Source organism: Tamandua tetradactyla, chromosome 7 (assembly GCF_023851605.1).
Source record: "Tamandua tetradactyla isolate mTamTet1 chromosome 7, mTamTet1.pri, whole genome shotgun sequence".
Classification (NCBI taxonomy): Eukaryota; Metazoa; Chordata; class Mammalia; order Pilosa; family Myrmecophagidae; genus Tamandua; species Tamandua tetradactyla.
Window position 1 is genome coordinate 36,410,102 of NC_135333.1, and position 17,469 is coordinate 36,427,570.

The following is a 17,469-nucleotide window of genomic DNA, read 5'->3' on the forward strand; positions in this document are numbered from 1 at the left end:
CACAAGGACTAGTGCCTATTCACCTTCAATAAGCTCATGAAATACTTAAAGGGAAATCTGAGAAGAAACAACCAGAAAGGCAAACTTGAGAAGAACTTGAGAGAGAGAAGAAACCCTGACACATGGATGTCACAGAAACAAAGGTAAAACGTTTCAAGCACTGTGAGGTGGTGGGAACAGAGGCCAGTTCAATTATATCCACTCTGGCAGTAACCTCCCATAGACTCCTAATCTGGCTTCCCCTTTTTGGCTGACAAAAGGCATAGTTCATCATTTTTTCGTTATAAAATTATCAACAGGAAATCCTACTTAAAAAATAAACATTTAAATAAACATACCATCCAGGTTAAATTACTGAGTGATTATTCTTGGGAAGTGGAACTATATGTGCATATAGGGACTGGTGGGTGGAATGGGAGAATCCTCTAGAGGAAAGACTCACATTTTTACTTTATTTACTTTGCAAATGCTTGGATTTATTTCCAATGAGTTAGTGTTTATAATTTTTTTTAATTAATTAGAGCCACATGCCTCTGCCCCTCCCACCCAAGAAAATTCTTCTCATCCTTGATTTTTTTTTTAATTGATAAAACTTAACATATAAACATTCTTAACATGCAAACATTTCATATATGGTGTACAATTAATGCCTCACAATATCACAAGAGATGTGTATTTATCACCATGATCATTTTTAGAACATTTGAATCACTCCAGAAAAATTTTAAAAAGCATGCCAGTTTGAAAGGATATATGTACCCTAGAAAAGCCATGTTTTAATCCTAATCCCATTTTGTAAAGGCAGCCGGTTCTTCTAATTTCTATTCATCACTGCATCTTTGAAACACGTCTCCACCTATTCTAGGTGGGTCTTGATTACTTTACTGGAATCCTATAAAAGGGACATTCAGAGAGAGCAGAGAAGATCAACAGAGCCACAACAAAGCCACAACACAGAATGCCACAGAACCACAAAGTAGAGAGTCCACCAGCCACTGACTTTTGGAGATGAAGAAGGAAAACGCCTCCCAGGTTGCTGGAGAGGAAGCTAGCAGAGGTATGTTCACCATGTGCCCTTCCAGCCGAGAGAGAAACCTTGACCGTGTTCACTGTGTGCCTTTCCACTTGAGAGAGAAAGCCTGAACGTCATCAGTCTTCTTGAATCAAGGAATCTTTTCCTGGATGCCTTAGATTGGACATTTCTATAAACTTGCTTTAATTGAGACATTTTCACGGCCTTGAAACTGTAAACTAGCAACTTATTAAATTCCCCTTTTAAAAGCCATTCTGTTTCTGGTATATTGCATTCCGGCAGCTAGCAAACTAGAACATAAGAAAATACTCATACATACAATACCGTACCCCTCCCTCTCATTGATCACCAGTATTTCCATCTACCCAATTTTTTTTTATTTTGTCCCCCCTATTTTGTTTATTTTTTATCCATTTTTTTTACTCATCTGTCCATCCCATAGATAAAAGGATCATCAGACACAAGGTTTTTACAATCACACAGTCACACTGTAAAAGCTATATCATTATATAATCATTTTTCAAGAACTGTGTAGGGACACAGCTCTACAGTTTCAGACACTTCCCTCTAGCCATTTTAATACACATAAACTAAAAAGGGGATATCTATATAATGCGTAAGAAGAACCTCCAGGATAACCTCTCAACTCTGAAATCTCTCAGCCACTGACATTTTATTTTTTCTCATTCCTCTCTTCTCTCTTTTGGTGAAGAAGATTTTCTCAATCTCTTGATGCCAGATCCCAGATCATCCCAGGATTTCTGTCCCATGGTGCCAGGGAGATTTACACCCCTGGGATTATTTCCCACACACTTGGGGGGAGGGCAGTGAGTTCACATACCCTGTTGGCTTAGAGAGAGGGGCCACATCTGAGCAACAAAAGAGGTTCTCTGGGGGTGACTCTTAGGCCTAACTTTAAGTATGCTTAGCCTATCCTTTGCAGGAATACATTTCATAGGTGTAAATCCCCAAGACAGAGAGTTTGGCCTATTGATTTGGTTGTCCTCAGTGCTTGCAAGAATATCAGAAATTGTTCAAATGTGGTAGTTGAGTATTTTCCCCTTTCTTCCCATTCCCCCAAGGGGACTTAGCAAATACTTCTTTATTCACTTGCCCATATCACTCTGGGATGTATTAGGGCATCATACTAATCTGGACAAACCAACAAACTCTCATACCCTATTCAAGATTCTATGTACTTATGGTGTTCAACCACACTGACCATAGAAGTTACATTAGGAATTGTACTACCCATAATATAAATTTGCACCAAATAAATATCTCTCCCTTTAGTCTCACACAGAAATTGAAGTTTTAAAATATGGACAACATCATCTCTTATCCAGTCCTCTGATATACCTTAGTCCTAGTCAGATCAGCTTCATTGACATCTCTACTCAATATCTGATCACTTTTTCAACTTTTTAAACAGTTCCTGTATGGAGTATTGTTGACTTTTATAGCCTCAGAGCTCTAACTGTGAATCTCAGGTGTCAAGTAAACACTAAAAGTTTCTGGGAAAGACCTTGTTATATACAAACAGCTCAGTATCTCAGATTTTAGAATTTACAGTTACACCTCCTGAATATAAGTGACTGCCGTAAGAGCGTACACATACCTAGGACCCTTTACAATGAGCCTCAACCTGATAACCCATGCTCTCGACTTTAGTTTACTGAATTTTTATATTATACTTAAGTCAATATGATTGAGGCATGAAAATATTTGTCTTTTTGTTTCTGATATTTCATTCAACATATAGCTCTTAAGGTTTATTGTTGTTTCTTACTTTTTTAATAATGGCCATTCTAGTGGATATAAGATGATATCTCAATGTGGTTTTGATTTCCTTTTCCCTAATAGCCAGTGAAGCTGAACATCTTTTCATGTGCCTTTTAGCCATTTGTGTTTCCTCAACTGAGAAGTGTCTGTTCATGTCTTTTGCCTATTTTTAAATTCGGTTGTCATTTTGCTGTTGAGTTGAACAATCTCTTTATATATTCTGGATACTAAACCCTTATCTGATATGTGGTTTCCAAATATTGTCTCCCATTGTGTAGGCTGCCTTTTTACTTTCTTGACAAAGTTCTCTGATGCACAAAAGTGTTCCCATTTATCAATTTCTTTATTCAATGCTTGTGCTTTGGGTGTAAGATCTAGGAAACCACCTTCTATGACAAGTTTTATAATATATTTTCCTACATTTTCTTCTTAAAGTTCCATGGTCTTAGCTCTAATGTTTAGGTCTTTGATCCATTTTGAGTTAATTTTTGTATAAGGTATGAAATATGGCTCTTTCTTCATCCTTCTGCATATGGATATCCAGTTCTCCAAGCACCATTTATTGAAGAGGTTGTTCTGTCCCAGGTGAGTTGGCTTGACTGCCTTATCAAAGATCAATTGTCCATAGATGAGAGGATCTATATCTGAACACTCTATTCTTTTCCACTTGTCAGTATATCTATCTTTATGCCAGTACTATGCTGTTTTGGACCACTGTAGTTTCATAACATGCTTTAAAGTCAGGTAGTGTGACATCTCCCACTTCATTTTCCTTTCTCAAGACATTTTTAGCTATTTGGGGCACCCTATTCTTTCAGATAAATTTGGCTATTAGTTTTTCTATTTCTGCAGAGTAAGCTTTTGGGATTTTAATTGATATTGCATTGAATCTATAGATCAATTTGGGTAGAATTGACATCTTAACTATATTTACTCTTCCAGTCCATGAACACAGTAGGCCCTTCCATTTATTTAGGCCTTTCATGATTTCTTTGAGCAATTTCTTGTAGTTTTCTTTGTATTGGTCTTTTGTATTCTTAAATTGATTTCCAAATATTTGATTCTTTTGGTTGCTATTGTAAATGGAATTTTTTTCTTGATTTCTTTCTCAGATTGTTCATTACTAGTGTATAGAAACACTATTGATATTTGGTTGTTGATCTTGTATCCTGCCATTTGCTGTACTCATTTATTAGCTCTAGCAGCTTTGCTGTGGATTTTCAACATATAGTATCATATCATCTGCAAACAGTGAGAGTTTTACTTCTTCCTTTCCAATTTTGATGCCTTGTATTTCTTTTTCTTGTCTAATTGCTCTGGCTAGAATTTCCAACACAATGCTGAATAACAATGGTGACAGTGGACATCCTTGTTTTGTTCCTGATCTTAGGGGGAAAGCTTTCAGTCTTTCCCCTTTGAAGACGATGTTAGTTGTGGGTTTTTCATATATTCCCTTTATCATGTTGAGGAAGTTCCTTCTATTCCTATTCTTTGGAGTGTTTTCAACAAGAAAGGATGTTGAATTTTGTCAAATGCCTTTTCTGCATCAATCAAGATCATCATGTGGTTTTTTTTTTTTTTTTTTTTTTTTTTTTTAAAGGAAAGACAGAGAGAAGGAAGGAAGGATAGAAGGAAGGAAGGGAGGAAGAAAGGGAAACATTTTCTTGTTTTTATTGTATTTTGTTTCTCCGTTTTTGTTACATGGGATCATGTGGTTTTTATGCTTTGATTTGTTGATATGGTGTATTACATTAATTGATTTTCTTATGTTGAACCATCCTTGCATACCCAGAATGAATTCCACTTGGTCATGGTGTACAATTCTTTTAATCTGCTGCTGTATTCAATTTGCAAAAATTTTGTTGACAATTCCCGCATCAATATTCATTAGAGAGATTGGTCTGTAATTTTCTTTTCTTGTAGTATCTTTGTCTGATTTTAGTATGAGGGTGATGTTGGCTTCATAGAATGAATTAGGTAGCCTTCCCTCCTCTTCAATTTTTTGAAGAGTTTGAGCAGGATTGGTACTAATTCTTTCTTGAATGCTTGGTAGAGTTCACCTGTGAAGCCATCTTGTCCTGGGCTTTTCTTTTTTGGGAACTTCCTGATGACTGGTTCAATCTCTTCATTTGTGATTGGTTTGCTGAGGTCGTCTGTTTGTTCTCGAGTTGATGTTAGTTGTCCATGCCTTTCTAGGAAGTTGTCCATTTCATCTACATTGTCTAGTTTATTAGCATAAAGTTCATGGTATCCTCTTATTACCTCCTTTATTTCTGCAGGGTCAGTGGTTATGTCTTCTCTTCCATTTCTGATTTTATTTATTTGCATCCTCTCTTTTCTTTTTTCTGTCCACTTCACTAAGGGTTCATCAGTCTTATTGATTTTCTTATAGAACCAACTTCTGGTTTTGTTGATTTTCTCGATTGTTTTCATCTTCCCAATTTCATTTATTTCTGCTATAATTGCCATTATTTTTTCCCATATGCTTGCTTTGGTGTTTGTTTGCTGTTTCTCTAGTTCTTTCAATTGGAGAGTTAATTCCTCAATTTTTGCTCTTTTTTGATATAAGCATTTAGGGCAATAAATTTCCCTCTTAGAACTGCCTTTGCTGCATCCCATAAATCTTTATATATTGTGTTTTCATTTTCACTGGCCTCGAGATATTTACTGATTTCTCTTGTAATCTCTTCCTTGACCCACTGGTTGTTTAAGAGTGTATTGTTTAGCCTCTATATATTTGTGAATTTTCTGGCCCCCTGCCTGTTAATTGATTTCCAACTTCATTCCTTTATGATCCAAGGAAGTGTTTTGTATGATTTCAGTCTGTTTGAATTTATTGAGATTTGCTTTGTGACCCAGTATATGGTCCATCCTTGAGAATGCCCATAGCACTTGAGAAAAATGTGTATTCTGCTTTTGTGGGGTGTAATGTTCTGTAAATGTCTGTTAAGTCTAGTTTGTTTATTGTATTATTCAAATTCTGTTTTTTTATGATCTTCTGTCTAGGTGTTCTATCCACTGATGAGAGCGGGAAATTGAAGTCTCCAACTATTATAGTAGAGCTGTCTGTTTCTCCCTTCATTGTTTTCAGTATTTGCCTCATCTATCTTGGAGCACTCTGGCTCAGGGCATAAATTTTTATGTTTGTTATGTCTACTTGTTGAATTATTCCTTTTACTAAAACATAGTGTCCTTCTTTGTCTCTTTTAATTGCTTTACATTTGAACTTTGTCAAATATCAATATAGCTACTCCTGTCCTTTTCTGATTGTGTTCACATGAAATATCTGTTCCCAAGTCTTCACTTACAACCTATGTTTGTCCTTAAGTCTAAAATGAGTCTCCTGTACAAAGCATATAGATGGGTCTTGTTTTTAAATCCATTCTGCCAGTCCACGTCTTTTGATTGGGAAGTTTAATCCATTAACATTTAGTGTTACTACTGTAAAGACATAGTCTCTTCTACCTTTTTGTCTTGTGGGTTTTGTATGTCATATCCATTTTTTTTTCTTTTTACCTTTATGATAGTCTTCATTTCTAAACTCTTCTCTACACATCTCTCTCCTGCCTTTTTCTATCTTCCTATACCGCTTCATTTGGTATTTCTTGCAAAGCCAGTCTCTTGGTCACAAATTCTCTCAGTGATTGCTTGTCTGAAATATTTTAATCGTCCCTCATTTTTAAAGGAAAATTTTGCTGGATATAGAATTCTTGGTTGGTAGTTTTTCTCTTTTAGAATCTTAAATATATCATGACACTGTCTTCTCGCCTCCATGGTTTCTGTTGAGAAATCTATGCATAGGACCTGGAGATACATAGAGCAACGTACCAACTTAAGCTCTTGACTGGCAAACCTGAAGAATGGGGGATCTGCTCTAAAAGGAATTTCTTTTTCTTCTCTTTTTTGTGGCTGTGTTTCTACTGCTTGACTGCTCTTTGGATATACCTATAAGGCTTTTCAGGTTCCAAGTGCCTCAGGCAAGGGCAGAATTAAACTTATCTGAGAGACTGTCTGGAAACTGTGCCTAACACAGGAGAGGGGTGGGCCCCAGCTCAGGTGGAACCCCTCCCTCAAGGAATTCAGACCCCAGGGTCTGGAAAATTGAAGCAATTAAATCCAGCATATAACCTCTCCTTTGTCTCAACCACGCCTCCAGCAGGGAGAGTCTGCTGGGATTAAAGGTACCACATCACCTTATGATCGTGGGACTCACAGGTAGACAAGGACCACACACTGGGCAGAGTAGGAAAAACAGAGTCTAGAGGCTACATAGGAAAGTCTTTCAACCTGCTGGGTCTTACCCTCAGGGAAAACTGGTGCACATGAATCATTCCTCCTGAGAGGAGGCCAGTTTGGTCTGGGAAAATCTGACTGGGGTCTATAATACCTAAGTAGACCCTACTAAGGGGGAAAAAAAAAGGCACAATATAGGCAGGGCAAGAAACAAGAAAAAAAGAACTGAAAAATTCTGATCTGTTAAACAAAACCTAAGCTAGAGGTCTAGAATAAGCTAAACTGAACGTCAAAGAACAGATAGACAACAAAGTCATCCAGCAAGAAAATCCTAGGTAAAAAAAGTGAAAACAATTGGCAGAATAAACTAGTTAAGGAAATTAAATGCCTAGATACCAGCAAAAAATAACGAATCATATTAGGAAAACTGAAGATACGGCCCAAAGGAACAAACCAACAATTCAAATGAGATACAGGAGTTGAAACAATTAATTCAGAATGTTCGAACAGACATGGAAAATCTCATCAAAAATCAAATCAATGAATTGAAGGAGGATATAAAGAAGGCAAGGAATGGGGTCTGAGTGAGAAGAGGACTCTGAATGGGCCACACCCATAGCCGCGCCCCATGGCGGGAGCACAGGTGGTCCTGGTTCACATCCCGGGAGAGAGAACGCAGGCGTCGAGAAAGGTCCCGGTCCCGGGAGAGAGATCGGAGGAGGAGCCGCTCTCGATCCCCTCACAGAAGACAGTCTAGATCCCCAAGACAACACAGATCCCTTCCCTTCTCAACTGAAAGAAAGAAGAGATGAGGAAAAGAGACAAAAGAAACAAAGAGCAAAGAACGTCAGATTACTGAGGAGGACTTAGAGGGCAAAACAGAGGAAGAAACAGAAATAATGAAGTTAATGGGATTTGCCTCCTTTGACTCCACAAAAGGTAAAAAGGTGGATGGCTCTGTCAATGCTTATGCCATAAATGTATCTCAGAAGAAGAAGTACAGGTAGTACATGAATCCAAAAGGTGGATTCAACAGGTCTTTGGATTTTATTGCCTGAGAATTGAAATGTTGAAGAATGTTTTTTCCCTCATCTTGGTCAGAAGAATGGATTTTATATTGTGCATTTAGTTTGCATCAAAAACAGGATCTCAGTTCTCCCTCCTCTTAAAGTAAGAAAATCTTATTTCTGAAGTGTGCAGTTCACTTACCTGCCTCAAAAGAAGAAAAATTAAATATTACATTTTTTTCTTTTAGGAAATGTCATTTGGGTCAATCGTCAACCTCATTTTGTTTGTCCTTATTCCTGTGGAAGCTGTGTATGTTTTCTTCTGCTTGTTGGAACTTTTTAAAAAAACATGGAAGTAATTTGGATGTAAGTTTCTCCAATAAAGCAATATTTCTACTTAAAAAAAAAAAAAAGAAGGCAAGGAATGAACAAAAACAAGAAATCTAAAGTCCGAAAAAGCAAATTACAGAAATTATGGGAATGAATGGCATAATAGAAGAATGAAAAAAACAATGGAAACCTAAATGTTAGATTTCAAGAGGCAGAAGATAGGATTAGTGAACTGGAGGATGGGACATCTGAAATCCAACAAGCAAAAGAAAACATAGGACAAAGAATGGAAAAATATGAGCAGGGACTCAGGGAACTGAATGACAACATGAAGTGCACGAGTTGTGGGTGTCCCAGAAAAGAACAGAAAGGAAAAAGAGGAGAAAAACTAATGGAGGAAATTATCACTGAAAATTTCCCAACTCTTATGAAAGAATAAAAATTACAGATCCAAGAAGTACAGCATACCCCAAACCAAAGAGATCCAAACAGACATACTCCAAGACATCAGAATATCTAATCAGAATGTCAGATATCAAAGAGAAAGAGAGAATAATCTAATCAGAATGTCAGACGTCAAAGAAAAAGAGAATTTTGAAAACAGCAAGAGAAAAGCAATCCATCACATACAAGGGAAGCCCAATAAGACTATACGTTGATTTCTCAGTAGAAATCATGGAAGTGAGAAGTGGTATAATGTATATAAGATCCTAAAAGAGAAAAACTGCCAACCAAGAATTCTATATCCAGCAAAACAGTTCTTCAAAAATGAGGGCGAAATTATAGCATTTTCAGACAAAAAATCATTGAGTGAATTTGTGACAAAGAGACTGGCTCTGCAAGAAAAACAAAAGGGAGCAATAGCCACAGACAGGAAAAGACAGGACAGAGAGGTGTGGAGAAGAGTAAAGAAATGAAGACTATGAGTAAAGGTAAAAAGAAGAAAAATTAGATATGACATATAAAATGCAAAAGGCAAAATGGTAGAAGAAATTACTGCCCTTACAGTAATAACACTATATGTTAATGGATTAAACTCCCCAATCAAAAGACATAGACTGGCAGAATAGATTTAAAAACAGGACCCAATTATATGCTGCCTATAGGAGACACGTTTTAGACCCAAGGATAAACATAGGTTGAAAGTGAAAGGTTGGGAAAAGATATTTCATGCAAACAATAATCAGAAAATAGCAGGAGTAGCTATACTAATAGCCAACAAATTAGACTTCAAATGTAAAGCAATTAAAAGAGACAAAGAAGGACACTACGTATTAATAAAAGGAACAAGTCAACAAAAGAACGTAAGAATCATAAATATTTATGCACTGAGCTACAGTGCTCCAAAATACATGAGGCAAACACTAAAAACACTGAAAAGAAAAATAGACACATCTTCCATAACAGCTGGAGACTTCAATTCCCCGCTCTCATCAATGGACAGAACATCTAGACAGAGGATCAATAATGAAACAGAGAATTTGAATAATACAATAAATGAACTAGACTTAACAGACATTTATAGAACATTACACCCCACAACAGCAGGACACACCTTTTTCTCATGTGCTCATAGACCATTTTCAAGGTTAGACTACATGCTGCATCACAAATCCAGACTCAATAAATTTAAAAAGACTGAAATCGTACAAAACACTTTCTCAGATGATAAAGGAAAAAAGTTGGAAATCAATAATAGGCAGAGGGCCAGAAAATTCACAAATATACGGAGGCTCAACAACACATTCTTAAACAGCCAGTGGGTTAAGGAAGAAGTTATGAGAGAAATCAGTAAATGTCTTAAGGCAAATGAAAATGAAAACATGACATATCAAAACATATGGGATGCAGCAAAGGCAGTGCTAAGAGGGAAATTTATTGCCCTAAATGCCTATATCAAAAAAGAAGAGGGTGGGTCACAGTGGCTCAGCAGGCAGAGTTCTCACCTGCCATGCTGGAGATTCGGGTTCAATTCCTGGTGCCTGTTGAAACAAACAAAAAAGAAGAAGAAAGAGCAAAATTAACTGTTCACTTGGAAGAACTAGAGAAAGAACAGCAAACTAACCCCAAAGCAAGCAAAAGGAAAGAAATAACAAAGATTAGAGCAGAAATAAATGAAAGCGAGTACATGAAAACAATAAAAAAAAATCAACAAAACCAGAAGTTGGTTCTATAAGAAAATCAATAAGATAGAAGGACCCTTAGCAAGCTGGACAAAAAAAAAAGAAGAGAGAGGATGCAAATAAATAAAATCAGACATGGAAGAGAAGACATAACCACTGACCCTGCAGAAATAAAGGAGGTAATAAGAGGATACTATGAACTTTATGCTAATAAACAAGACAATGTAGATGAAATGGACAACTTCCTAGAAAGGCATGAACAACTAAAATCGACTAGAGAACGAACAGACTACCTCAACAAACCATTCATACATGAAGAGATTGAACCAGTCATCAAGAAGTTCCCAAAACAGAAAAGCCCAGGACCAGACAGCTTCACATGTGAACTCTACCAAGCATTCAAGAAATAATTAGTACCAATCCTGCTCAAATTCTTCAAAAAAAATTGAAGAGGAGGGAAGACTACCTAATTCATAGGGAACGCTACCTAACTCATTCTATGAAGCCAACATCACCCTCATACCAAAGTCAGACAAAGATACTACAAGAAAAGAAAATTACAGACCAATCTCTCTAATGAATATTGATGCGGGAATTGTCAACAAAATTCTCACAAATCGAATCCAGCAGCATATTAAAGGAATTATACACCATGACTAAGTAGGATTCATTCTGGGTATGCAAGGATGGTTCAACATAAGAAAATCAATGAATGTAATACACCATATCAACAAATCAAAGCAGAAAAACGTGATTATCTTGATTGACGCAGAAAAGGCATTTGACAAAATTCAACATCCTTTCTTGTTGAAAACACTTCAAAGGATAGGAATAGAAGGGACCTTCCTCTAGGAATCGAAGGGAACATCCTCAACATGATAAAGGGAGTATATGAAAAACCCACAGCTAATAACATCCTCAATGGGGAAAAACTGAAAACTTTCCCCTAAGAGCAGGAACAAGACAAGGATGTCCACTATCACCATTGTTATTCAACATCGTATTGGAAGTTCTAGCCAGGGCAATTAGACAAGAAAAAGAAATGCAAGGCATCAAAATTGGAGAGGAAGAAGTAAAACTCTCACTGTTTGCAGATGATATGATACTATATGCCGAAAACCCTGAAAAATCCACACCAAAACTACTAGAGCTAATAAACGAGTACAGCAAAGTGGCAGTTTACAAGATCAACACTCAAAAATCTGTAGTGTTTCTATACACCAGTAAGGAACAATCTAAGGGGGAAATCAAGAAAAGAATTCCATTTACAACTGCAACCAAAAGAATAAAATATTTAGGAATAAATTTAACTAAAGAGACAAAAGACCTACACAAAGAAAACCATAAGAAATTGTTAACAGAAATCACAGAAGACCTAAATAGATGGAAGGGCATACTGTGTTCATGGATTGGAAGACTAAATATAGTTAAGATGTCAATTCTATCTAAATTGATTTACAGATTCAATGCAATACCAATTAAAATCCCAAAAACTTACTTTTCAGAAATAGAAATATCTTAAAAATCTTATAATAGGAGGTGGTTTCCTAGATCTTAACACCCAAAGCATAAGCATCGAAGAAAAATGGATAAATAGGAGCTCCTCAAAATTAACCACTTTTGTGCATCAAAGAACTTTGTCAAGAAAGTAAAAAGACAGCCTACACAATGGGAGACAATATTTGGAAATGATGTATCAGATAAGGGTCTAGTATCCAGAATGTATAAGGAGATTGTTCAACTAAACAACAAAAAGACAAATAACCCAATTAAATAATGGGCAAAAGACATGAACAGACACTTCTCAGAAGAGGAAATACAAGGGCCAAAAGGCACATGAAGAGATATTCAATTTCCCTGGTTATTAGGGAAATGCAAATCAAAACCACAATGAAGTATCATCTCACACCCACCAGAATAGCCATTATCAATAAAACAGAAAATGACCAGTGCTGGAGAAGATGTGGAGAAAGAGGCACACTTATGCCCTGTTGGTGGGAATGTAAAATGGTACAACCACTGTGGAAGGCAGTTTGCCGGTTCCACAGGAAGCTAAGTATAGAATTGCCATATGATCCAGCAATACCATTGCTAGGTATCTACTCAGAAGACATGAGATTAGTCAAAAACAAAAGGACAAATAGTTCACTGATATGATCTAACATTAATGAGTGAACTTGGAGAATTTCAATTAAGAACTAAGACCATCAGGAGATAGAAATAGGGTAGATTTCGGGTAATTGGAGCTGAAGGGATACAGATTGTGCAACAGGACTGATTGCAAAAATTCAGAAATGGATAGCACAATACTATCTAACTGTAATACAATAATGTTAGTACATTGAATGAAACTGAATGTGAGAATGATAGACAGAGGAGGGCTGGGGTCACAAATGAAATCAGAAGGAAAGACAAACGATAAAGACTGAGATGGTATAATCTAGGAATGCCTTGAGTGTACAAGGATAGTAACTAAATGTACAAATTTAAAATGCTTTTGTATGAGGAAGATCAAAGGATTGTCCATATTGCAGGATGTTGAAATTAGACGGTAATTCATATTTTAAAACTTTAACTTATGTGTGAGACTAAAGCCAAAATTATTTGGTACAAAATTTATTTTTGAATAGTGTGTCTCCTAATATAACTTACATAGACAGTTCACTTGAACACCATAAGTACATGGAACCTTGAGTAGGGCACAAGATTTTGTAGGTTGTCTAAAGTGATGCCCTGATAAATGCCAGAGTGATCTGAACAGTAAATAAAAAAGTATTTGCAAAGTCCCCTTGGGGGAATGGTGAGAAAGAGGGAAAATTCAACTTTCCCCTATGGAGAAGGCCTGATATTCTCGTAAGCAGTGAGGACAACAAAAGCAATAGGCCAAACCATCAATCTTGAGGTTTGCTCATATGAAACATATCCCTGCAAAGGATAGGCTAAGCCTGCTTAAAATTAGGCCCAAGAGTCACCCCCAGAGAATGTCTTTTATTGCTCAGATGTGGCCTCTCTCTCAGCCAACATGGCAAGTGAACTCACTGCCCTTCCCTCTCTACGTGGGACATGACTCCCAGGGGTGTAAACCTCCCTGGCAATGTGGGACAGAAATCCTAGAACGAGCTGGGACTCAGCATCAAGGTACTGAGAAAACCTTCTCGACTGAAAAGGGGAAAAGAGAAATGAGACAAAATAAAGTGCCAGTGACTGAGAGTTTCAAATAGAGTCGAGAGGTTATCCTGGAGGTTATTCTTACACATTATATAGATAACCCCTTCTTAGTTTAAGGTGTATTAGAGGCTGGAGGGAACTGCCTGAAAATGTAGAGCTGTGTTCCAGTAGCCATGTTTCTTGAGGATGATTGAATAATGATACAGCTTTCACAATGTGACTGTGTGATTATAAAAACTTTGTGTCTGATGCTCCTTTTATCTACCTTGTCAACAAAGGAGTAGAACATATGGAATAAAAATAAATAACAGGGGGAACAAATGCTAAAATAAATTTAGTTTGAAATGCTAGTGATCAATGAAAGGGAGGTGTAAGGGGTATGGTATGTATAATTTCTTTTTTTTCTGTTTTCATTTTATTTTTTTCTGAATAGAAGCAAATGTTCCAAGAAATGATCATGATGAATATGCAACTATGTGATGATATTGTGAATTACTGATTACATATATAGAACAGAATGATCAAAATAGGAATGTCTGCATTTATTTGGTGTTTTTTTGGTATTTAAAAAATAAATTAAAAAAAAAGAAAACCTTGTTCTGATACACCTTTCATCTATGGTATGGGCAGATGAGTAAAAACTATGGATTAAAAATAAATAAATAATAGGGGGAACAAATGTTAAAATAAATTAGGTAGAGGAAAATACTAGTGGTCAATGAGAGGAAGGGGTAAGGGGTATGGTATGTATGAGTTTTTTCTTTTTTCTTTTGATTTCTTTTTCTGGAGTGATGTAAATGTTCTGAGAAATGATCATGGTGATGAATATACAACTATGTGATGATATTGTGAGCCACTGAGTGCACACTAAGTAGGTAATGTTCATATGTTAAGAATGTTCGAATTGTATGTTGATTGATTTTATTAATAAAATAAACTCGCTCTGTATGGTAGCCAATGACAAACTCTGGGATCTGCCCTGTAACCACTTGTTGAAGACTACTTTGAAAACTACTGCTTTTTTATTTCTTTGCTTTGTACATATGTCATATTCTACAATAAAAAAAAGTTAAAAAGTAAATAAACTTGCTCTGGAAACTTAATTTCTTAACATTTAGAAAAGCGACAAGAACAGGAAAGTGTATCAAAATATCCTGTGACCAGAGCCTAAGAAAGAAAAGAAAAGAAAAAAAGAAACCAACAGCAACTCTGAAAGCAGTAAGAACACCTAAAATAACTCTTTTCTAAAGAATTACCTATGGAGTTATAAGACTATAAATGTTTAGTCCATCATGCTTTACAAATTCATTTCTGAAAATAGAACTCTTTGCATCAGGAAAGTTACTTTTAAAAGTTAGCATATTAAAAAATGAAATTACACTGTTGTTATTACTCCATTGTTTTTAGGTGATCATACACAATCTCTCATAAACTATAAAAGATTTTATCCTATAGGAGCAAATGTGCTTTTATAGTAACCATGTTGTTCAAGATTTCTTAAGTCTTAAAATAAAATACATTTGCTCATCGCACTTCAAGCCTGCATAGCTGGTTCCTTCCCTACAAAAAGAGGTGGCAGAGAAACAGGTGAGTTGGTAATCCTGGAGGTCGGAGCAGCTGCTGGCTAGTGCACTGGCAAGGTCCCCAGAGAAGCTGAAATCCAGGCCTTGTTCTTCACCCAAGCGTTTATCCTGACAGGTGTTTCTTTCATTATTTTTTATTATTTCAATTTCTTTGACTTTATACAAAGGCATTTTCCACCACCTGCTGGCCTGTGGTCCTGTGTCTGCCTGGAGGGAATAGGCTACAGTCCCAGAGCCAGAAGGAGACAGGTTACTTGCCAGCAGGAACCCATGGCAGCCCAAGTCTTAAGATAAAAAGAGAAGAAAGATTTGTATATGAAATTGCTTCTAAAATTTATATAAAAATCACTGAGGCTTTGTGATTAGTGTCCTTAGGTGCCAGAGTTATAGGATTATGCTGAAAGTGAACCCTGCTATAAAGAGGACATCTTGCCTTTTACCCTGGACAGCGTATAGGGCAGGCCCACAGCATATGCCGTCTCTTCTACCATGAGTTTGTCCTAGCAAGATTACTTTGCACTTCTAAATTATTAGAAGACAAAAGGAAAGGAAATACGGTCTCAAAACTCTCCATGTTGACTTTTTTTTCTTGAATATCACTGCCTTATGTTTCTGACCCAAATCTCTATATAATAGTAACTGAACAGAAAATAATTAGTTTCCCAGCTTTCTTAATTACATAAAATTTAAAACTCCAAAACCCACAATGTCAATGCAAAACAAAAACGGGCAAGGAGACCAAATAACAATGTAATCACGTGCATCCCCCCCAGTGGGGGAAAATTCACTTACCGGATGAAACTCAAGTGAACACCAAGTGATCGGTGTGACCCTGAGCAATCAATGCAAAGGAACACTCCATAGGTTATGCTTGCCCAGCTGGGATTTTTGGCACCACAATCAAAACACACCTGAAAGAAAAATAAAGCCATTAATTATTTTACATTAGCCAAATGAGCGACCCCGTGAGATATAATACACTACTTGCTCGAAAGCTGCTTAAACTTTAGAGTTTAAACTCTGGTTATTAGGATGTATCTCACCTAGATAAGGAGAAAAAAAAAACCCTCAAATTTCAATTTATTTTATTGGAATACACAGTTACACAGTGAAGGGAACTTAGGTTTGTATACCATCTCAAGCCTGACATCCTTGCAGCATCACCAGAGGTCCTACTCATCAAGTAAATGATGCTGGCTGCCAAAGGGCCAGGGCTCTCCCCCTGCTGGGAATGCTCCAGGCCTTCCTGGTTACCCTGGACAGCGGTTTCACACCAGATGGCGGGCAGTGTGCCTCCTTCTCCTCTCCCCAGCCAGGAGAATGGCCCACAGTAGGCACCTCCCATGCTCACCAACAGGAATATGGCAGAAGGGCTGTGTGTCATTTCCGAGATTAACTGGCTTCCTCTCTCTCCTTCCCTTGATCATTAGCTCTAGGGGAAGCTGGTTCCCATGACTTGATGACACTAGGGCAACCCTGTGGAGAGGCTCAAGTGAGGAAATGAGGCCTACTGACACCACAGAGAGGCGTAAAAGCAGATCCTCCAGCCTTCGGATGATGGCAGCCCCACTGAACAGCCTGACTATAATCTCAGGAGAGACTCTGAGCCAGAACCATCCAGCTAGGCCTCCCCCAGACTACTGACCCTCAAAACCTGTGTGAGATAATAAATGCTTGTTGGCTCAGTATGAAAGTTTTGGGGTAGTTTGATACACAGCAACATACAACCAATACATAGAGATGTTTCTCTATGAAATGTGTGACCATCTCCAGGTCTGTCCCCTCTCTCTGTCCAGGCCACTTTTATAACACTCATTACCAAACTATGTGCCCCCTTTCCCAGTGAGGGGCAAAAAGTACTCCTGAGGGGCTGGGAACCTTCCCCATCCACCTTGATTTTCTGGTAACTGCTCAATAACTGTTTACTGAATAGATGTGCATGTTTTTATATCCCTAATAGAACCTGAAAAATAATACTTTACTCACTGTAGACACTTAGTAAATGTTAATCTAATGAACAACTTACAAAGCTTATTACTAGCTTGAAAATTATCACTAGCCCTTCTGACACCAACTAAAGTCAAACATTATTCATTGATAACAGGCATAAAAGTATTTTAAAACATACAGTGGGGCGGGCCACGATCTCAGCAGGCAGAATTCTCACCTGCCATGCCGGAGACCCGGGTTCAATTCCCGGTGCCAGCCCA

The 17,469-nt window shown here is 37.2% G+C and overlaps 1 protein-coding gene and 1 pseudogene across 3 annotated transcripts in view; one reads left to right on the plus strand and one right to left on the minus strand.

The window, feature by feature from the left end:
• Window positions 1-17,469, minus strand: part of ARFGAP3 (ARF GTPase activating protein 3) — a 96,080-nt gene that overhangs the window by 74,725 nt on the left and 3,886 nt on the right. For both annotated transcript variants that reach the window (XM_077169077.1, XM_077169076.1), the window contains exon 2: window positions 16,052-16,170. In XM_077169077.1, coding sequence (XP_077025192.1) covers window positions 16,052-16,170 — 119 coding nt within the window. The remainder of the gene's footprint in view (window positions 1-16,051; window positions 16,171-17,469) is intronic.
• On the plus strand, window positions 7,651-8,454 carry LOC143691088 (uncharacterized; annotated as a pseudogene). The gene is made up of 2 exons (XR_013179341.1): window positions 7,651-8,218; window positions 8,304-8,454. The product of XR_013179341.1 is annotated as an uncharacterized LOC143691088 (transcript).